General features: G+C 40.4%; 1 protein-coding gene across 2 annotated transcripts in view; it reads left to right on the top strand.

The window, feature by feature from the left end:
• The window catches only part of PTPRG (protein tyrosine phosphatase receptor type G), a 583,893-nt gene that overhangs the window by 75,235 nt on the left and 484,735 nt on the right, over window positions 1-23,923 (top strand). For both annotated transcript variants that reach the window (XM_073569806.1, XM_073569808.1), the window contains exon 2: window positions 17,149-17,253. In XM_073569806.1, coding sequence (XP_073425907.1) covers window positions 17,149-17,253 — 105 coding nt within the window. The remainder of the gene's footprint in view (window positions 1-17,148; window positions 17,254-23,923) is intronic.

Genomic DNA, 23,923 nt, shown 5'->3' with positions numbered 1-23,923 from the left:
TTCTCATTACGTTTGTGTCCTATGGCTTTTTTGGACTGAACACTTTTACTATGCATTTGTATAGCACAGTTTTTTTTTATTTTTATACACCCTTTCCTGGTAAAATGAAAGCAGTTATTAGTTGAAAAGGGCAGACTGTTCGTATCGGCTCAGTTTTTTTTTTTTTTTTTTTTTTTTTTTTTTTCTATTTTGCAATTTTCTGCACCGTAAGAGTGTGTTTAGTTTTTTTCCTAAGAAATACGTGTAATTGTACCTTACATAGAGGCAGAGTAATTACCGCATGGTATGCTTGAATTCCCATCAAATCAGGAGGAAAATAAATACTTGTGCATTTTAACTGAACTCTGGTGCATCGTAATGTTCAGAGACTGATGGATGAACTATATATGCCCTGAAGAATATACAGTAGATCTACTCTACTAGCTGTAGTGTATCTTAAAGAGGTAATTTATCTTCTTAACTGTCCCTTGCCATAAGGGAAAAGTTACCAGCACAGAATAAGCTGAAAGCCTCTATAATAACCGTTGGTCAATACCCTTACAGAATTATGCACAGTAGGTAATAATAAATATTTATTTTTATATAGCACTAACATATTTCGCAGCGCTTTACTGTTTGCACACATTATCACTGTCCCCAACGGGGCTCACAATCTAAATTCCCTATCAGTATGTCTTTGGAATGTGGGAGGAAACCCACGCAAATATGGGGAGAACATACGAACTCCTTGCAGATGTTGTCCTTGGTGGGATTCGAACCCAGAACCACTGAGCCACCGTGCTGCCCTGTATATAACTTACCATCTTGAGGATGGGATATGGGCTAACATGGTGATCACTGAGGGTCAAGCCACTGAGAACCTCAGAAATGGTCTGCCATAATTAGTGGGACACTGTACTTGTCTTCCTCCAGCACTCTCATTAACAATGAATAAAGTGGAGGACTAACAATCACACCTCAGATTCATAGGTTCCACAGCCCTATTCTCTCCATCAATGGGAATCCCGGGGTTTGTAGCTCCCCTACCCACCCGCCCCGTACCTCCGGTGATCAGTAATGTCTATTTACACTAGTTGTAGTTGCTTTTAAAATTTCTATCCTTAATCAAGGAGCAAAGCTCATTAAAGTGTTTGACTTGTTGGGTAGCTTCTAAACAAGGCAGTCTTCCTTCTGGAGGAGAGCTAATTTTCATACTCCTATTTTTTTTTTCCCAAGGGAACATTTGCCTAAACTTTTTAGATTAGTTATACCAACTGGCACTCTACACAAAGTGAAACGATGCTTATCGAAAGCTCACATACTCTTAGGGCTTGCCTGTCCTAAATGACACTGTCAACTGCGCCAATGATCAGTATTCTTGAAAGTAGAATCTTAATAATTATCATTTACCTATAGTCCAAACCAGTCTCACTATAAATTGAAACCTGGTGCACAATACTCATTTCTACATGGTTTAATTTCTAAACTGAAGACTGCCTTCACGTAGATGTATCGTTGTGTGGTCTTCCTACTGTACCCTCACAACAAAGAAGGCTTTGATGACTTCATCTCGAAGGTCAGCTAAAGTGGCTTCTACCCCCAACCCTCCCCAGCGACTCTCCATCAATTCCTTTTGTTAATAAGTTTTTGCCTCCTCTGTGTGCCGGTCAGATGTCCTTGCTTCCTGGCATTTATTGGCCTTCGGTCTTCATGTTCCCATGAGAAGGCAACCATGCGATGTCTGGAGATGCTCCATGGCGTTTAACCTCTTATTGATAACCCGCAATGATCTAATGGAACATTAAGATTTTATCATTTGCTGCAGCGAGAACAGCTGTGTGATTTAAGGGTTATTACACAGCAGGGAGCTTTTTCCGCCTGATGATATCCGTCTTGGGTGCATTACAGGCTTGAGGTGTAGGCATTTCTCCATAGTGTCCAAACATTGCACAACCTGGATTAGTTTGTGCACCAAATGTATAATGCATGAATCGTACATAACCCGAGCTGCTGTATTTCCTACACTAATATGAACATTGACATTTTAAAAGCCAATATTGTGTTGCCTTATTGCTTTGTTTGTATGTGCCCTATTCACTCGTGCCCTATAACGTACCGCATTAGACTCTTTTCGGAAGGGAAGGCTTTATTGAGAACGCCCGTGTGCTGTATTTCATTATGAACAGCAGCTATGTAAAACCTATTGACACCACATGCGACCTAGTGTTAGCCTTGAAACGACGTGCAGTAAATTCACTGACCTATATTAATTTCCAAAGCTTTCTGCTCAGGGACAAAAAATTAGTTTCAGTTGAAGCAAAATTCGCGAAAAAAGATGGAACACATTTTAACTGTTAAGGCCCTCATACACAGTAAGACTATCTGGATCAGCATCCATGCCCCCCTTGAACCAGATTCCTGCCAGCATCCCCCTTACCTCTTTTGATTAGTAGACTCTATGTGAAGTCATGCGTGCATCATGCTGCAGCAATGATGTTGCTGCGAACCTACTAATCCGAAAAGATGTTGGGGAATAGTTGAGATTACGATTGTTTTGTTCGTGTTTTGGGATGTTTTTTTTTTTTTTTTTTTTTTTGGTGGGGGAACCCATTTTTGTCTCTGTTCCTTAGATTCCAGCGATCGAAAGTTCTCTCCTATCCTAACTGCTATGACTCCCAGTGATCCATAGAAAAGAGCACTGGAACAGTCAGAGCCTGGCCCATCTTGAATTGAGCGGAGGTGTGCATTCTCGACCTCAGTTGCATTCATGGTTTATGGGACTGCCAAGCGCAGTTCTCTTTGATTTCTGCCAGTCACATAGACAGATTTGGAGGCCACGCATGCGCACCTCCGCTCCATTTCAGCCAGGGCTCCAATGCTCCATTGTTGACATTACTGGGATCCCAGCGGCCCAACTCCCAGCAATTTCGTAAGTTATCCCTTTTCCAATTTTTAGGGGTTAACTTGTTGGTTTTTTTTCGGACTAAGCCTTTTAAAAACTTCTGTAAACCAAAGAAATGCCTTGATCGGTTATTGCAGTTTAGTATTAGGAAACCATTAATTGGTTTCTTAATGAATTTCTTAAAAAAAAAAAAAAAAAAAAAAAAAAATTCAAATCCACCATTTGGTCTCCATTTTGCAAGTTTTTTTATGGGACCAAGAAGGAGTTAAAAAAAAAAAATAAGAAAAAGGATACGCTCCCTCTGGTCCTACTGCCACAACTTGCTCACTCTTCCGCCAAGTTTGGAATAGTTTTCGGCCCATATCTTCTGGAAAGACTACACCTCATTTTGCTCATGCGGATTGTGGTCAACTTCATCAGGAGAGCTGGACCAAAGAGTGAAGTCAAATCTGAACTGTAAGACTAGGGAGATATCTGTAATGACTGGATCTGTGAGAGGCAAGCTTTATATGGTAAGTATTAAAGTATATATTTTTTTTTTTTTTTTGGCACGGCCAAATTTTAGGTGGTGGTGGTGTTGTAAAAACAAATGCAATCACTAAATTTTGGAGAATTTTTATTGTTTAGAAGGCAGTGCTATCAGTCAAACTTCTAGAAGTGCAGCATTCTGGGGGATGTAACAAGTTTGATAACGCATGCCAGTCGCGGTCTGGATCATGGTTTATTTGATTGTGCAGTGCATTAGCGTCAACCTGTTGATCAGCAAAACATCACAATTATATCGATTAGAAGAATGGATGTTCCTGTTCTGTGTGACCGGCTTAGAAAAGCTTGAAGAATACATCTGAGTGTTTGATATTCCATATTCTTTGTCCTCTAAAAGGCTCATTTTTTAAGACCGTGCCTCTTATTCTGGTCACCACCAGAACAAAAACCTGTACGGCACTCAGCAGCAATACCTGGCTCAAAACTAACGTACTGCACTGTTCCAGGAAAGGGAGGTGGGATGGCAACGAGGTTGTCCAAGGGCACATGTTGAGTTCTAGTTTGACCATAGAGACGGCCAGGGATTGTTTCCCAGATTTCTTTGTACTTCACAATGTCGCTGTTAATTACATTTGCAATGAAAACCTGATTTAAATCTACATATCCCATTGGTACATTTCTTGACCTTCAATTCCTGGGAAAGGCCGAAGGGACGTGAATAGAGAAGCACAAAATGATTCTAATGCCACGGAAATGCTGATCTAGTAGTTAAAGGAAGCTCTGAATAGGCATTTTGCTATTTCCAATATAATTTTAATTAACCTATTTTTCTTTGTGCAGAAAAAGTTTCCCTAAAACTGTAAAAGTTATCAAATCGTTCCTGAAAAAAAATCCAAAAACTATTTTCCCTGAAAATCTAAAAATGTTCCTTCTGGTCTGTTGTAAGGAGATTTTTAGACCTCATGGGGGGGGGGGGGGAAAGTGCAAAAGTTTGAGATAGAGATATATAGATATATAATTCTGGAAATATATGCAAACCCTCTACTACAGCACTCTACAATTAATGAATTCTCCAAATTCACTCTTGCTAAAAGTGAAAAACATGAGCCACCTAGTCAACGTTAGTTTTTAGATCCTCAATCGGCGACCATGGGTGATCTCGCAGGAAAGAGCCTAACTTTAGTGACTCACTTCACTATGTACACAACCTGGCCTAAAAAATGATGGGCAGGGCATAGCCCTAACCCCTCCTGCTAAAGGCAGAAAACAAAAGAACAAGGCAGACACTCCTAGACTAGGAACACAACCATGTTTTCTCTCCTCTGAGAGAATTTGGACGATTATGCGAATCACACTCTGGTAAGAGTTTTGATTAGGGTGTGATCACAGATGCCCTTAATCTGGTTGACTGGGACAATGTCCTCAGAAATAACAATACAGAAAATAAATGGGAAATGTTTAAGAACATCCTTATTAGGCACTGTAAGCGGTTTATACCTTGTGGGAATAAAAGGACAAGAAATAGGAAAAACCCAATGTGGCTAAACAAAGAAGTAAGAGGGGTAATTAACAGTAAAAAGAAAGCATTTAAACTACTAAAGCAGGATGGCACCGTTGAAGCTCTTAAAAAAAAAAAAAATTCTTTATCTAAAAAAATAATTAAAGCTGCCAAAAGGAAACAGAGAAGCATATTGCTAAGGAGAGTAAAACTAATCCCAAGCTGTTCTTCAACTATATCAATAGTAAAAGAATCAAAAGTGCAAATGTAGGCCCATTAAAAAATTGTGAGGAAAGTGTGGTTGTAGATGATGAGGAAAAAGCTAATATATTACACACCTTCTTCTCCACGGTATTCACGGTGGAAAATGAAATGCTAGGTGAAATGCCGAGAGACGAAGAAAACCCTATCTTAAGGGTCACCAATCTAACCCAAGAAGAGGTGCAAAACCGGTTAAATAAGATTAAAATAGATAAATCTCCGGGTCCGTATGGCATACACCCACGTGTACTAAGAGAACTAAGTAATGTAATAGACAAACCATTATTTCTTATATTTAGAGACTCTATAGCGACTGAGTCTGTTCCACAGGACTGGCGCATAGCAAGTGTGGTACCAATATTCAAAAAGGGCTCTAAAAGTGAACCTGGAAATTATAGGCCAGTAAGTCTAACCCCTCTTGTTGGTAAAATATTTGAAGGCTTTCTGAGGGATGTTATTCTGGATTATCTCTGTGAGAATAACTGTGTAACGCCATATCAGCATGGGTTTATGAGGAATTGCTCCTGTCAAACCAATCTAATCAGTTTTTATGAAGAGGTAAGCTATAGACTGGACCAAGGTGAGTCATTGGATGTGGTATATCTTGATTTTTCCAAAGCATTTGATACCGTGCCACACAAGAGGTTGGTACACAAAATGAGAATGCAGGGTCTGGGGGAAAATGTGTGTAAATGGGTAAGTAACTGGCTTAGTGATAGAAAGCAGAGGGTGGTTATAAATGGTATATTCTCTAACTGGGTCGCTGTGACCAGTGGGGACCGCAGGGGTCGGTGTTGTGACCTATTCTCTTCGACATATTTATTAAGGATCTGGTAGAAGGTTTGCACAGTAAAATATCGATATTTGCAGATGATACAAAACTATGTAAAGCAGTCAGTACAAGAGAAGATAGTATTCTGCTACAGATGGATCTGGATAAGTTGGGAACTTGGGCCGAAAGGTGGCAGATGCAGTTTAACAATGATAAATGTAAGGTTATACACATGGGAAGAAGGAATCAGTATCACCATTACACACTGAACGGGAAACCACTGGGTAAATCTGACATGGAGAAGGACTTGGGGATCCTAGTTAATGATAAACTTACCTGGAGCAACCAGTGCCAGGCAGCGGCTGCCAAGGCAAACAGGATCATGGGGTGCATTAAAAGAGCTCTGGATACACATGATGAGAGCATTATACTGCCTCTGTACGAATCCCTGGTTAGACTGCACATGGAGTACTGTGTACAGTTTTGGGCATCGGTGCTCAGGAAGGATATAATGGAACTAGAGCGGGTACAAAGGAGGGCAACAAAATTAATAAAGGGGATGGGGGAACTACAATACCCAGAGAGATTAGCAAAATTAGGATTATTTAGTCTAGAAAAAAGACGACCGAGGGGCGATCTAATAACTATGTATAAGTATATAAGGGGAAAATACAAACATCTCTCCGAGGATCTGTTTATATCAAGGAAGGTGACAGTCAAAAGGGGCATTCTCTGCGTCTGGAGGAGAGAAGGTTTTTCCACCAACATAGAAGAGGATTCATTACTGTTAGGGCAGTGAAAATCTAGAATTCCCGCCTGAGGAGGTGGTGATGGCGAACTCAGTCGAAGGGTTCAAGAGAGGCCTGGATGTCTTCCTGTAGCGTAACGATATTGTATCTTAGTTATTAGGTTCTTTAGAAGGACGTAGATCTGGGGATTTATTCTGACAGAATTTTAAAGGCTGAACTAGATGGACTGTCTTTTTTTCAGCCTTACTAACTATGTTACTATGTTACTAAGATGGAAATAATGTCTCAATCTTCTTCATTCTGTTAGTTTTCTGATAATTGGATTTCATTCAAATGTCATCCGAGTGAAGTTCGATGTTTTCCATGGACTCAACAGAATAACATGGGTCCAAGTGGAGCCGATGTTTTCAGATCGCTCTCGAACCAATGTTATTCTGTCAGATCACATTCGGACCGCACTGTTCTTCACTGTGTGCATGGTTCCTGTAATATCCTTGGCCCAGCTGAAATAAAAAAAAAAAGTCTGTACTCCCCTCCCGTGCTAGCGATGTTCCATCGGTGTTGGCACTTGCGGTCTCGGGGCTTTTGTGCGTTTGACACGTGATCCCCGCCTTTTGACAAATTGAACATGAAGAAAAAGTCTGGGCTGCAGCTGATCTGACTTCCTCTTCATGTTCAATACAACAGGAGGTGGGGACAGTGATTCCAGCTCTAATTGGGCGCCGGGTTCACGTGTCATAACCGTTCATGATCCCCAGGGAGAGTGAGTGCCGACACTGCGGGAACTGCTCCGGCACTGGAGGTGAATATAGGCTTTATTTTATTTTTATTTTTTTTTTATGTCATTGATGCCAAGCATGGGGTATGACAAGGAGTTGTCCAAGCAGTGGACAACTTCTTTATGCTATAGAGATAAAATTATACTTGGGGATTAGGACGAACTATATGGCAAATTAATAATAGCAATAATGTGCTATATTTTTTTTTTCTGTGACACTTGCACCTTTCTGAATGTGTTAATGGCATTACCACATTTGCCAATAGAATTACAAGCCAGACACACAGTTAATTAAAAACTTTTTTTTATTTTTCCGGGTTTTTTTTTTTTCTTCTTTCCAGGGCTGTAAAGTAAAAAGCTGTAATAGACTAATAGACCTCCCAGTACTTTTGTGTGTCTAACAAGATCAGCAGCTCCTTTCTTTTCCCACTGACTGTGTTGAGCAAGTAGTTCCTGAGACCTGTTACCATGGCATAGATCCCAGTTGAAATGCAGGCGCATCTGTTAATCAGAGCTCCATTAGTTTGCTTTCGATGGTTTGGGTGTTGTATAGTTTTTATATCCAGTTTTTGTAACACTTTACTTACCGTATGTGCACTTTTTTTTTTTTTCTGGAATTTTTTTTTGCGTTTTGGCAATAAATCGAAAGTCTTTTTTATTGTGGAAATTCAGAACGGATGTTTTTGCATTAGTGTCTGACTACATTAACAAAGTATCCACCGGCTGTTTACGTAGGTAAAGCCGCACAGTTAAACAAACAGCAAATTCCTTAGCCGTTCTCGGTCAATCTGCATAAATCCTTCCAGCAGATTTGTTGACACAGATTGACTGACTCATATGATGGCGTAGCGTTTTATGTTTTTTTTTTCTCATCGGAAGCTACACCCACCATGTACGCATTAAACTCACAAGCACGCCGTCAGTGGGCGTCCCAGCCAACAGTGTCATTAAGGTTTTTCTGTAATTGAGAAATAATTTCAAAGTCGAATTGGCTTTACATAGTTTATGGGTGACACTAATTATGGCATGTGCAGATCTGTTCTTGTAGACTTCAGAAGATTTTATCTTGATGGAGATACGCCACTGAAGTGCTCCTTAATGACATGATTAGCGATTGCACAGGTGATTTGCATGGAGTGCATGCTTGATACTAAAAAAAAAAAAAAAAAAAATTCAAGAAACCAGAAATTTGGAAGCCTTACAATGAAAGAAAAAAATGCTCTACAAAAGTGGGGGGGAAAAATCCAGTCAAATATTTTCCATTTAGCCACCAAATTTGGTCCAAATCAGGTACCCCAATTTCTGTGAAATGGTTTTTGTGCTGAGACTTCTTAAGACCCCAAAGCATGATAAACAGTAAAAAAATAAAAATAACTTACACCTATCTTATACCCTTACCTCTCCAGCCTTCAGTTTTTACAACCCTACGGAGAGTTATTGGCTCCATGCAGACATGTGGGTAGGAGGCAAGACCCATCAATGAAGTGTATAACATGCAACTCAAATCCACAACATTTGTTGGATTAGAAAATTTTCGGGAAATTTGCAACTTTTTTGATCAGTTACAGATATATTGGCTTATCTGCATTGCCTAATCTTTGCATTCAACACTATTGTCATCGGACAATGTGGACACTTAACGGGATCCTCTGGTGAATTCAGACGCTGGTACAATAATGGGAGCCAGAGGTCAAATAGAAGACAGACAAAGCTGACCTTTGCCTAGATTTTCCATCTGAGTTTATATTTGTTTTGTACCGGAATGCATTAAATATTTCATGGACCCAGTGACTTTGGCGTGACCCAGTGACTTTGGCGTGACCCAGTGACTTTGGCGTGACCCAGTGACTTTGGCTTGACCCAGTCACTTTGGCAATTTTACCAAAGGTAACGCATGCTGTAAATTTTTTTTTTTTTTTTTTTCAACGTACACAAATTGTCCATGTGAAAAAAAATCAAATATGTGAATTAGACCATTGACCTGGTCAGTGTCCAGTACAAGTACTGTCCGATCTACACTAGAATAGACCTTACAAATGACCGTGGTTTGTGTGAATAATATCTCAGTAATACTGAGACCTAGGCGTAATGTAAAATCGATGAAATTGACATTTCATTTTAAAATTGATTTATTCTACTCCCGTTAACTTATTTTTTTTTTTTTACGCAATATATACTTTCCATACGAACATACCGGCAGCCTCTTCCTATGTGCTCCATTTTGTTTCAAATCTAACACTTCTGACAGCGCAAGGAAAGTGCTAATTGCTTGCTTGGGGTGCAGTTTAATAACGGTCTCTGCTGAGAAATCTTGTGCATAATGGTCTGTGTATTAATAATTTGTGATTTCATAAAAAGCATTACTCCCCCTTTCTGAATTCTCACCCATTGCTTTGACACATTTGCCTTCCATCAACGCATTCCTTTTCACAGATTGCCCAGTAGAGTGAAACATGCATTCCTCCCCCTCTCCAAGATATAGAAATGGGACATTATTAAAACTTGGAGAAACAGACTCTCTTGTAAAGGAAACCTAGACCCTCCTATAGATTACTTGCAGCTTTACAGGTAATCTTCTACCGGGGAAAAAATGGTGGTCGGCTTGCTTTTCCAAGAGTACACCAATATAGTTGCCTTTGCAGCTTTCACGGGTTGTCACTCAGGTTTCTTTGATTATTGTGTAATAACTAAAATAAACCACTTTTGAAGAAAATCATTGGCTTTATTATAAAGATGTCTAGAAATATTATGGGAACTGGACTTGCCATGGTGAAATTTTGATAATGTTGAGTCAGTGGTCTTAAGTCTGTGGCTTTTCATCTGTTTTAAAACTACCACTACCACAGCGTGCTAAATGTTGTGAGGACATTCAACTAGTCCTTTTGTTGTGCACGATATTAGAAATGTTATTCCTTAAAGAATTGTGAAATGACTGAGTTGGCCCTTATTGGGACTTATAAGGGCAAGATGGACTGGGAGAAAATTGTGATGACACGCCTTGGAGGGTAAATCTTTCTGTGACTACTGGGAAACAGATTGGACTGGGCTTTATGGTGACTACTTGTTGGGAGGATGCACTTGACGGAACCTTGCTGTAACTACTGGGAGGATGCACTGGACGGAACCTTGCTGTAACTGCTGGGAGGATGCACTGGACGGAACCTTGCTGTAACTGCTGGGAGGGAGGATAGACTTCAGAGAACTTTGCCGTGACTACTGGTAAGGACCATGGACTGGGAGGGATCCTTGGTGTGACAACTGATAGGGAGGATGAACTGGAGAGCACCTTGCTGTGACTGCTGGAAGGGAGGATGGACTGAAGTGGAAACCTTGCTGTTACTGGCTCTGACTGCCAGCAGGAAACGTACTAGAGGGAATCTTACACTGACTTCTAGGAGTAAATTTATGAACTTGGGGAAACTAGCTTGAACTACTGAGACTTGGGATGGACTGATGAAAATGCCTGGCTGGAGTGTGACTAGACCATACAGAGTCTTGTACCTGACTTTCAATTTTCAGAGTTGGTGACTCATCCTGGTTGAGATTTCACTACGGAGAGCTGTACATCTATTGGTGGTTCATTGCATGCTGTACCATATTTATGGAATAATCCCCCCTATGTCAATTTGTTTCTCATCTGCTACCTTCAAACCAGCCACTTGATAATCCATAAATGTTGATGTATCTGTTTTATCGTTGTGCCGGCAATTTTGTGGTTTCTTATGTGATAAAGCAGAATGTCTTTAACCATTAACAATCTTGGGTTGTGCTTTTTAGTGCCATCCGTAACATTTTAAGAGTTTGCCATCCAGTCTTAAAGCAGCAGGATGCACGGCTGTTCCGGTTTACGGCCTCAACTTGTGTTTGGCTGATCGAAGAGAACGCATATGTGTTCCATTCCATAGGAAGACCTGGTGGATCGTAAACTATACAGCTGTGTTTTCGAGCTACAATATGGAAATATTTAGATGTGGTTGTCCATAAAAAAACAAAAACAAACATACCAGTACTGTAATTAGGATGATTTATATATGTTGCAACAATGTTCTTTATTGTATTCTGTGAATTGGCTACTTAATGAAGAAACATTTAGCTGGCCAGTAATGTGGGATGCACACGGCCATGTAAGTGTGATTCATACATAAATGCATTAGCTGGTAAAACATCTCACTTTGATAGTAAAATAAAAGTAACAAACCTCACAAAGTATGCAAGCCTCTGTGCTAAAGGCTTTTTTTAAATCTCTTATTAACCCATGGTAACTCAGATTCACTGCCTCCTGTTTGATAATTTACTGAAAAACAGTAACAAACCTCACATTCTTAAATGATTACTGTTTCAACAAGTTTTGTATAAATCATTAATACAAGCAAATCTAGGTAACTTGTAAAATATTTTAGATGCGATATCTGCTTGTTTCCCCCTCTTGTGAGCCACTTCTGCTTTCCCCTGTTGAAATCAATAAGTCACCAAACCTGCTAAAATCAAAGACCACTCACTGAAGAACCAGACTAATAGCCAAAGGAGGAGCGAGTGTTGAAAAGGCAAAGAAATGGTGCTGCAGCTTTTTAGGATGGGTTTTTATCAGTGCAGGCGTCACAGCTGCACTGCTTAGTACTGTACTGCTGTATCTGTTGCTGCTTCTAAATATGTTGTGTTGCGGTGACCGCTGTGACAACTAGGGGGCGCTGTATGGGTCATGCACACAGGCATATCCACTGTGGTAATGGAGATAGGATGAACGTAAGGATGGTAAATGACCGTTATGTATCCCAGGGTGGGTGGCCCTGGGATGGAAGCTTGAACGTGTTCATCAGCAGAGGTACTGCTGAGGTTTTTGTTACAGTGCATCAGGGAAAGCTTCCAGGTGGCTTGGTGAGACGGGTGGGACCAGTCACCTACAAACCCACCCAGGGGCGTGTGTCTAAACGCCCATAGTAAGTCTGTATATGTGTGTGTATGGCTGGGTGTCTGAAATGGGACCTGCGATGAGGTCATAGCCATGTGATCCGCATCTCACCGGTGGGCGTGACTACGGACCATATAAGGTGAGCAGGGTAGGTCACGTGTGAGGGAGTGCCTGGATCTGATTAGTCCGTGTTGAAGGTCACGGAAGGCTTACGTGCTGGAAGGTGTGCTGCCTTCCTGAAGCGCACATGTGGACGCCGCTGACAGTGTGTGGCCTGTGTGTAATGGCCTGTGTATCTCGGACAGTCCCCCAGAGGGAAAGGACATCCGGAATGAGAAGCATCTAAGAGTTAACCCTGGACAGGGGGGAATTAACTGTGAGACGATAAAGCCTGATTGCTGGACATAGCACAGCCTGTGTGACCACAGGGCTGAGAGAGCGAAGCCCTTTGATGAACATTGACCTGTCTGATATAAGACTGTTGCTGTTTATGGTTTATGCCGTCTAATAATAAACCATATGGACTGATTTATGTGAAAAACCCGTGCCGGACCTTGTTAATCTGCTGCCAAGTGAGTGTCCCCCAATAAACTCAGTGAGCGCTACCTTACAATGTGTAACATAGATACAGGAGATCACGATTTTCTCACATGCGTGTACAGGAGACATTATAGCAGATATATTCCACCCTCTAGCTCGGAGCAGGGCTGTGGAGTTGGAGTCGGAGTCGTGGAGACGGTGCTCATTTTGGTGGAGTCGGAGTCGGAGTCGGTATAAAATGGACCGACTCCGACTCCTAAAATATATAATAAATTGGGTACAGTAATTCAATGCAGGATGTGCTGAATATTTTTTCATAGGAGTTTGGGAAAGTTATGAAATGTCCTATAAATGGCTGTTCTATTCCTGATCTAAGGCTACATTCACACACAGCGTTTTTCCTGTGTTTTTTGAGGATACGTTTTTCAGCTGCAAAAGCTGATCATCTTTTTAAAAAACTGCATCACCTGAAAGGTTTTTGAGCTCATAGATAATGTTTTCAATAGCAAAAGCAGATTAGAAATCTGCTCTATCTATCCATTTATCCATATCTGTACCAAAAAGAATGAAAACCGGGTAGTACACCAATATATATTCTGTTCTATCTAAATATCTTGATTATTGGATCATAAAAATGATTAAATGTCTGAGGTTCACATTGTACTACAATAAATTTTTCACTTAAATATAAGCAATATGTGTGGGAGTCGGAGTTGGAGTCGGTGTAAGGGAAATTGAGGAGTCGGAGTCGCAGGTTTGGCTTACCGACTCCACAGCCCTGGCTCGGAGACAAGTAAAAAGTAGAGCTGGGACCTGTAGAGGGCCTAACTGGAGATAATGTAAAGGCCCCGTCACACACAGTGATATCGGCAGCGAGACTGCTGATTTTGTGACGCAACAGCGATCTCGCCAGCGACATCGCTGTGTGTGATGGGGATATCGCTGAACGCGCTCCATCGTCCTGGGCCATTTTTTGATCGTTAGTCTCCTGCTGGCCAGCACGCATCGCTGCGTGTGGCAGCGAGAGATCAGCGACGCTTGACGCTGGTTTCCAAGGTAAACAGCGGGTGTCTAAGAGCTGCACGGCTCTTAGATACCTGCTGTTTACATTAGAAACCAGCTTGCTCACTGGTCCTGATCGCTGGAGGGGCTGTCTATGTGACAGCTCACCAGCGATCAGCTAATGATGTCCCAGCAATCCCATCCACGTCGGATCGTTGGGACATTGATACGTGTAACGGGGCCTTAAGTATCTGTCAAGAAAGTGTAACTCCCCATGTACACAAATGATGGCTTATCCTGAAACAACACTTTATTCCCTGGCTTAACTTTGACTTTACATAATGATTATGCAAGAATTTGAATGGGGTAAAGGCCCCGTCACACTAAGCGATGCACCAGCGATCCCGACAACGATATGACCCGGTCAGGATCGCTGGTGCATCGCTGAGTGGTCGCTAGTGAGCTGCCAAACATGCAGATCTCACTAGCGACGCAGCAGCGGTCGTTACGTACCTGTCAGACGCGGCGATGATGACGTCCTCCCGCCCGCTTCCACGCGTCGCTCGTCGGCGCCAGCAGGAAGCGGCCGACTAGAAACAGCCCTGGACGTTCTCGCGCGATCAGCGATAACCAGCAGGGGAGCCGGTCGGAGGTATCACACATAGCGATATCGCTGCTGCGTCACAAAATCGGTGACGCATTAGCGATATTACTAGCGATATCGCTTAGTGTGACGGGGCCTTAAGGTATTACGTTTACAGCAGACCTCTTTGGTCTTTATTTAGACTGCCGTCGATAGATCCTACCTGTTGCAAGTTAGCATTCTTCTGTCTAAACTGTATATGAACACTGTCATTTTGGTTCCATCACACTTTTTTTATTTTATATTTTTCCCTTCACATTTTAAAAATTATTATTATTTTTTTTTTTATTTTGCGGTCTGTCCTTCTATCCACCATTTAGCTGTAGTTGTCTTCAGTCATTTGCTTGCTCCAAGATAGATTCCTAGCCTTGGCCCTCTGTAATGTTCAGTCATCTGTAACTTTGTAAGAACCAGATTTAGCATCTGTAGATCATGTTCTAAAAATGTGAATAAACAAAAACCAGATGTGAACAGCGCAAATTCTTGGGAGAAAATACCCACGGGATCTTTTTATACTGCACATTCCGTGATGGAATATCATATTCTTGAGTAAATTCTCCAAAGTTAGCAAAACTATTTTTTTTTTATTATTCATTTATTTTATTTAACCCGAATGTGTTTCTAAATTTTATTAAATATTAAATGTACTGTCAACTTTATTTCATTATATGAATATATCTTCAGCATCTGCCTGTGGGGAAAAGTTTATAATATGGCCAAAAGCTTTAGGCTATGTTCACATATTGCATTTTTGCTGCGTTTTTTTTTTTTTTTCTGCAGTAAAAACCTGCTCTCTTGGCAGTAAAAAAGCAGCTTCCTAAAAGCAGATTTTGCTTAGTTTTTCAGGATCCCAAAATTCAGCTTTGCTTCCACTGCAGAAGCATGAACATAGGTCACCAATGCAAAATATATGTGAAACCATAAAACCATTTTTGGGGGAAAAAAAGGGCAATTTGATCAAATTATGTACGGGAAAATATTTTTATGTCTGAAAAAGTGACTATAATAAACAAAAAAGTTCATATGATAAATAGGAGTTCATGAAAAAATACCCAATTACAACAGCTGGGAGAGGTGAATTGGTTGAGAATAAGGTACCTAAGACCTTGGCAAAGCATTGTGCTTGCAGAACACTGTTTACTTCCACACGTTGATGGGCCATTGAGTTGCTCAGGCATTGTTCAATCTCGCACCTTGGTCAGAAAAGGCATTGTTCAATCTCACACCTTGGTCAGAAAAGGTATTGTTCAATCTCACACATTGGTTGGCTAATGTTTACTTTTCACACATCACTAATTGAATTAAACCTTACTAATTCTAACTGAAAATTCTGGTTTAAACTTGGGGAAAATCACAAAAATAAATGGGATCCACATCCTGCTGTGTGTACTTTTTTCTCATTTTGTTTTGTTTTTTTTCCATTAAAACCTGATTCCTCCATTTTTGCTGCGCTTTTCCACTTTGCTTTTTTTCTGCGGGTAAAAGAAAAACAAAAAACCACAAAGCGTCATGCTGCAGTTTTCAAAAACATAGCCCTTTTCTAATTGTCAGGAAGCAAAAAACGCAGCTTAAAACTGGAGCAAAAACGTAACGTGTGAACATAGTCTTACTGGATGTTTCCAACGACTTTTGGTCAGTTATACCTAAAGTCTAAGGCTATGTTCACATGTTGCGTTCACCTTCCCCCCCCCCCCCCCCCCCCCCCGAAAAAAAAACAAAAACAAAACAAAACCCTGCTCTCTTGGCAATAAAGAGGCTGCTTACAAAAAAGTGTGTTTTGCTGCTTTTTTGTTGGATCTTGTGCATGTTGATAATGTTTAGTGGCCAAAACAAAGCATGATTTAAATTCTTTAGGTCTTTGCCCCGAAAACTGGTACCTGCGTTTTTTGGGGGGTTTTTTTGCTGCGTCTTTGCACTTACCCATTGTTTCCTATGGGTGTGAAAATCCTGAAAGAAGTGACTTTCTGCAGTTTGCAAAGACGCAGGAGTTTTGCAATTCATTCAGGAAAATAAAACCAAGTGTGCATGAAATTTCTGAAATATCAGACTTTTCTGGTACTGTAAAACACAGCATAAAGACCGCAATGTGTCAACCTAGCCTTACAGTAGAATGTTGGTGCACAAGAATTAGAGGGTCAAAACAAAATGAATCACTTTTTCACAACATCGGAGTTGGCATCCATTGACTTATTGGACCATAAATATCTATCAATCATGATTGAATACCAGCTGAAAGAAATGCAATCTGACGGACCAAAGATTAAAAAAAAAAGTTGTCATGTCCATGAAGGATGGTGGGACTGATGGTGGGATAGAGTTTGGAGATAAAGTGGTCATGGTTGAAAAGATGCATTCTTGATTGAATGTCCACCACCCTATAAATTTTTGAAGTTCTTCAACCATAGACTTGACCACATCATAAATTGTCAATGATCTCAATCACCATTTCCTTTGTTTGGCCTCCATGAATGGTACTCAAGCTCTGTAGATATGTTGGACAGCCAGTTTGACCACAACCATAATTTGTCACCAATGTTTAGTGTGTGAAGAACCAAAAATCAGCATTCTCTGTAATTCTACTGATCGAGCGGATTCTCCACATTGATATTTTTGCTTTTTTCTCTTGTAGCCTACACAGAGGGGAACGTGGGAGCACAACACGAAAACCGACATGGAAGCTCCTTGCAGATACGAAGACGTAAGGCAGCCAGTGAACCATACTGGTCCTATTCAGGTACCTTTTTCTTGCTCCTTTTTACCAAGATGATGCTGAAATTGGACGTTGTTTGGTTTTGACTGAGTTTCTGTAGTTTGAGTATCTGATATATATATGTGTGTATGTATATAATATAATCTCAATTAATATATTTTTTTTAGATTGAATTGTTTGCCTTTGTGTTCGTTTGGCATGTTAAAACTTTCTCGCTGAATGTGGATTTTGTGAATCAAAGCTAAATGTAGAGGCTACTTGTTCTCCTTCAATTCATACAAACCTTTGCTACTGTATATCATAGAATCATAGAACCGTAGAGTTGGAAGGGACCTCCTGGGCCATCTGGTCCAACCCCCTGCTCAAACTAATATCCTCGTGATAGGCTGAACTTCAGGCAATTTTAAGAAATTTTGTCCTAGTTTTTACTTTGTTAAACCTTTTTCTGTTGTGAATGTAATTGTGACGCTCCTTAATATATACAGTAGTAATTTCTGATTCTACTCCTAAACGTGTTAGTGATGCCTTCCTCTAAAACTGATTAGTTGATGGGAGACCATGTGACCAGACTTGCCCATCCAGCCTCCTCCAATTAAAAGGCTGCTTTCCTGTGCGCAGGGCTTTTGATTGGAGGAGGCTGATTGACGAGTTGGTCATGTGCTCCTCCACCAGCAGGCATTTTGAAAAGTGGGAGAGCTGTGCCGCCTGTGATGAAGGACTCGTTAACAAGCAAAAGTAGAAACTTTAATGCATGAAAGGGCCTTTAAAATAGAGATGGCTTGAACATTCTTGCCGATGTCACTGAGTAATGGAGCCGGTTAGTTCTTCACATATAGCAGGCATCGGAGTTTTTGCTAATACCCTGTGCTTGCTAGTTTTATGACCAATAATGTAAACTGAGTCACAGTTCCGGAAATGTATGAGTCATGGATTTTCTACATTTTTTTTTTCTGACTATTAATCGTATCACTTGTGTGAAAAGCAGAGTCATGGCATGCCTGTGACCCACATGTCAGCTGTATTCTTTGTGTAGTGTGTGTGTGCTTATTGCCTTTTGATAATTTTTTTCATGGTTCTATGTGTCTGTGCGCTTTGTAGATTGCAAATAAATTCTCATCTCAAAACGCATTTCTGATATGAATGAATATTTAACTCCAGTATTTTCCACAAAAATTGTCCTGCAGAATAGTAACGCAGCTGCTGGACCAGGGACCTCTGAACCAATTTAATGATTTCAAAAAAGAAGCAATACTTGCCTATCGGATCCCCCCACCACCACCATGCCCGTACCAAAAATGCTTAGTCCCCCCAACAGTCTCCATTTCCTGCCATGGGTCACTTCATACCAATACAGGCACAAATGACCGATGCAGCCAATTACTGGCTGAGGTGGGTTTGTCTGATGTCCAGTGACTGGCTAAGGAATCGCTTCAAAGGAAGTAGAGATGTGGAGGAGGACGCCTGAGGAGCATCAGGCTTGCAGTAGGTTCTTCTGAATATCACAACTTTTTGCCCATTTTTTTTTCTAGAAGTGGTAACTTTTATTTTTTACAATTTTTAAAAAAATAAGCAATTTTTAGAAAACTCTTCAATCTGTCATTTTTCTAATGGACACATAAATTATATTGCTTAATAGTATTGAATGGTTTCCCGTAACGCAATAATGTTTCTGTTCTGATCTTTAAACAAAACAAAATAATTTCCGGGTTATTAGATGCCAAATTAATGAATTTTCTCTGAGCATTACATCCATTGTTTGCTAATGATCCAGTTCCTCTGGAGCGGGGAATTGGGGGGAGTCTGTGCTCATTATGTTCTTGCTACCTTATAGCCAAGAGGGGCAAAAATACACCCATAGCTGGGGTCCCTTTCTTCAAGGGCCCAATAACGGCAATTTGGGCTTACTGTATTGAACCTATACGCTAGATCCCTGTTTTTTTCCTTTAGTGCATATGTATTCCATAAATAAACTAGGTTAATCCCATGACTTTTCTTATTAAGCACTGCATTTTTGTTGCGCTACGAAACATCCATCGTCACACGGTTATTATCACAGCCTTCGTCTACTATTCTGAGCAGAAAACCTTACGGGTAGTTTGATACATTTCCCGTCACAAAGTTGAATCATAATCTTAATCTTTTAGATTAAAGCAAATGTACGATTTTGCTTGGATTAGTAAAATTATTTTTTTCCTTTTGCATCTCAAGTGTACAGTTTCTGGCTGCCTCAGAAAGCGTAAAACCAATACTATTGATCTCCTGGTGATATTTCATCCCCTTGTGTTTTATAATATGACATCATTTCCCAGAACGAAGCGTGAAAGAAAAACAAGGACAATTTCCGAATAGAACTGTCAGGATTAATATGGTAAATAACAGCAACGGGCTGCTTTTTAATAATTGCAGTCATTAAATAATGTATCCTGGTTTACTATTGAAATCGCATTTGCACCTTTCCCCACCTTCCCCATAGTACTACATATATGATGGGATTTGGATCAGTGGATCAATTTTATAGGGTTTGGTTCATAATGGAATCGTGGTTCCATTTTCTCCGGTTTCCTTTGTCCCAATTGTTCAATTTTACAGTTTACGGCCCAATAAATCCTGAAAGCCCAATTATAAGTCAAAACGGTTCATTAGGATTGGTTGCAAATTACAACCACCATATGATGGATACTATAAAAATTGGACTCGTAAATCCAGTACTTTGGTCACTTTCCACTTTCTCTGTTGCATTAACGGTCCACTTTTTGTATAGTAATAGGGGAATCTGGGCTACACATGTTTAGGTTTTTTTTACTTTTCGCGTGGCTCAGTGATGAGTGATTTCTCTCGATTACACCAATTGTATCAATAAGAGGTCATAAACTACACCACTATTTTTCTACAGACTACAATCTTCTGTTGGAGGTAGATTAAAATCTACCTAGATTTGGTTTTGTTTCCAAGGGTTTTCTTGGTATAGCACAGGCATGGCCAAATATGTTCCTTCTTTGAGCTATCAAGTCATGACTTGTTGGGGGTTCACTTTAGAGTAGCCATCCGAACCATGTACTCCTGCCACGTGGTTTTGGTAATGCTGGACAAAGGAGTATTTTTTTTATTTTTAAGAACACCTTGTGGATCATAACATAACTTTTTTTGAACATTTGGATGTTAAGTTCAGGGGATTTCTAAAATCTAGCATACCAAGACTACACTTAAATGAAAGTTAGGGTTGTTTTTTTTTTTTTGTTTTTTTTTTATCGACTGTAACTCTTTTCTGGGAGGGTATTTGTTTGAAGAACAACATGGACACTTGTAACTCTATGGAGATCCTTGGGTCATGATCTTTTGGAAGCCACGCGGGAGGATTGAGATATAGTAGCTTAGCAATACAGGTAAATACAGTTTTCATGGTGTAGAACCAACCTTTAACTCTTTCTATAACAAGGTTGTCTTTTAAGGACCCTTGGAAAACCATGTGACGAGCCTACAATTTATACTCTAAACACAAGCACAAAAAACAATGTGAACCACGACGCCTGTGAACCTAATCCCTTCAGTGCAAGTTCTTCATCACTCCCTAGAACCTCACGCAAGGCACATTCCGCTCTGAGATAGATATTTTTTTTTTTTTTCCAAACTGTTAAACTTTGAAAGTTTGAAAAGTTAATGTCCAACTTTTGAACTACTCCCCTGAGATGTTTAAAATATTTGACTTAATTAAATCGCGAGAGCAATTCTCACATGTTGGTGGCCGTTAATAACTGATAATCCATTAGTTCTTAAGGGAAGGGACTTTGCCACATAGAACATTTTGATATGAAACGAATGGTCATGCTATTAAATATTCATTTCCCTCTTGAGTCAAAGTGTTAAAAATATATTTACTTGGGAATTTCATGTGACTGTTTATCCTTTGTGCCCATTTTATACATTGGCAATAGGTTCACTATAAAGAACATTCTGTTCGTATCCAAATTCAAATAAAAGGAATTTTCATCCCAATTCTTATGGCTATTGATAGACTGTCCTTCAAAAAGAAAGCAATTTCTCTGTTTGGCCAAAAGTTTAGCTCCAATATGATTTTACCAATTGGGATCTCTTCTGCCTGACCGAAGCAGCATTATTGTGTCATTCACTTACCATTAGATTCAGACTTTATTTTTATTTTTTATGGGCCAATTTAATAGCAGTCAATTATACGTTAATGTGGGCAAGATCTCCCTCCACAATTCACATGCGTACTCTGTACCGTAAGCAACTGACAGATATCTATAGTGGTGGCTCGTTGCTTTTTGGAACAAAAGAATTGATTGTGGATTTGACCTGCTCCTTCTTTCCACCCCCGCAGAACCCGAATAATCGACCCAGAATCTTTGTTGCCCCAGCATCATTTGTATAGACACATAACAGGTTCATTCGACTAGACATCAGATTAATTAAAAATTTCTCAAAAATATAGGATTCAGGTGAATCCAAACGTTGTGGTTTTTGTTTACGTTTTCAGATTCGATTCACACGAATTCATCCAAATGGCAACTCGCTGGTGGTCATTTTCCTCTTGTCTTTTCATGGCTGAGAAGGGGGTTAAAATATTTGGACACATTAATGCTCTACTTGCTTGTCTGTCCTTGGCCCTCATCTCTCTTTACCCTTCAGTGTCCCAGTCCTTTGCAGCTTTTCCCTGGTCTCCGAGTTGGAAGGGCGCACTGAAGAACCAGTGACTGTCCCCTCTCGATCATGTGGGGGACAACACACATTGTTGACATGTTGCCCCTCATGTCCTTGCATTAGGCCAATAACTGGCTTAGGGCACTGTTACACTAAGCGATGCACCAGCGATCCCGACAACGATGCGACCTGGTAAGGATCGATGGTGCGTCGCTAAATGATCGCTAGTAAGATGTCAAACAGTCAGATTTACCCAACAATGCAGCAACGATCTCAGCGGTCGTTGGGACCTGGTCACACAGCAGCGATTCTGACGACTCACGCCTGCGTCCATGATTTCTGAGTCGCTAACGAGGTCGCTCGTCAGTGTCAAACACAGCGATGCATGCTGGCCAGCGGGACACCAGCGATCAAAAAATGGCCCAGGACATTCGAGCACGATCAGCGGCATCGCAGCAGGGACCTAGTTGCTGCTAAGTGTCAGACGTAACGAGATTGCTGGCGAGGTCGCTGTTGCGTCACAAAACCGGTGATGCTTCAGCGATCTCACTTGGTGTGAAGTACCCTTTAAGCACTAGAAGGACCAATGTTGACTTGGGGGAGCTGATTAGATGGCGTAAGCAGATGTGATTGTCTGGGACAGTTGATTTACATGTGCATTTTTTTCCCCCTTCTTTCGCCTTTTGTTATGGGGTCTGAAGAGGCACTTTCGAATAGGACTGATATTATTTAGATCAGATCTGTTGGCCAAATTGAGCAAATTTGTTTAAAACAAGTTTTGGGAAATTTACTCATTTTGTATAATTGCGTTACTCAACTTCGTCTGCTTTTTTTATTCTTTTTAGCCAATAGTCAATAGAAAAGAAGGCAGATTACGGTACATGGGTGTGACACGACTGCAGAATTGGACTATAAAACGGAATTTGTGTTAAAAGGACTAGATATGTAAATTTACATAAGACTGCAAGCAAATTGCCTTTTCGAAGAGAACTTGAATGCTATAGCGCCACCTTTTGGAAGTAGCTATCCTACAATTCATTATGGACCCTTTTAACAAGCCTTGCAATATGACTTGGGATAAAAGTCAAAATCAGAATCTTCATTTGCAGACAGTGTTTCGTGGTGTTGACCCTCATCAATGCAAAGTATGAGAACTGATGTGGCTAAGACTGTAGGACATTTTTAATGCAATAATACAAGCAAACCTCCTTATTTAAGTTTCAGAAGTCTACATATCCTTTTATTCTGTAATTGTCACATGGAGTGTCGTACACATCCCAAAATCAAATATTGGCCTCTACTGCAGATGGTTTATAGGGCATGTTCAAGCCCTGTATTTCCCTCACACTTTTGACAGTGTAATATTTTTTTCCTCGTCAGAATGTCAATTACTTGAATGTCCTATAATTTTTCTCCTAAAGTTCTCCAGTGGTTTCTAGTTGTCATTTAGCAGCGTTGATAGAATTTACTACACCCAACCTTTCCGATGTTCACGTCTTCGACGGGTCCTTAATTCTGCCTTGAACAAGCTGTACAAGGCTCTCTGGGGAGTCCACTGGGTCATGTTTTTATACATATATATTTTATTTTGCTGAATGTGCTTCAGACATCAGTGTGATGCCGCCAGACAGCACTGAATATATTTCTCTGCTCTTTTAAGGAAAGGACTGTCAGCGGATGCTGTTAGTATATCAATTGGATGGGCAGAAGACCATGAAAACAGCTTCATGTTTTCATTACACCACGAGATATATGTGGTGAATGTTGCAAAGGACTGAACTTTAAGAATCCTATTAATATGATATCATAATAATTTGTACCATATATCCCCATTATTTATTGGCAGCTCACTGTATTTTCTCGGCCTGCCATCATGCACAACAGCCGGGGTTATGTTAGACCAGATAATTTACCAGTATGTATGCGATCGAAAGGGAACGATTGAGACTGAAGGGTGTATCAGTATTTTCGTGATTACTACTAGTAGACGTAGCCCCCGATTCTACACTTTACATGCGTTTGTTGACCTCCAACC

This window comes from Dendrobates tinctorius, unplaced genomic scaffold (assembly GCF_039654945.1).
Source record: "Dendrobates tinctorius isolate UK_male_01 unplaced genomic scaffold, ASM3965494v1 ptg000027l, whole genome shotgun sequence".
NCBI classification, from domain to species: domain Eukaryota; kingdom Metazoa; phylum Chordata; class Amphibia; order Anura; family Dendrobatidae; genus Dendrobates; species Dendrobates tinctorius.
This window is presented reverse-complemented; position numbering and strand designations above follow the sequence as displayed.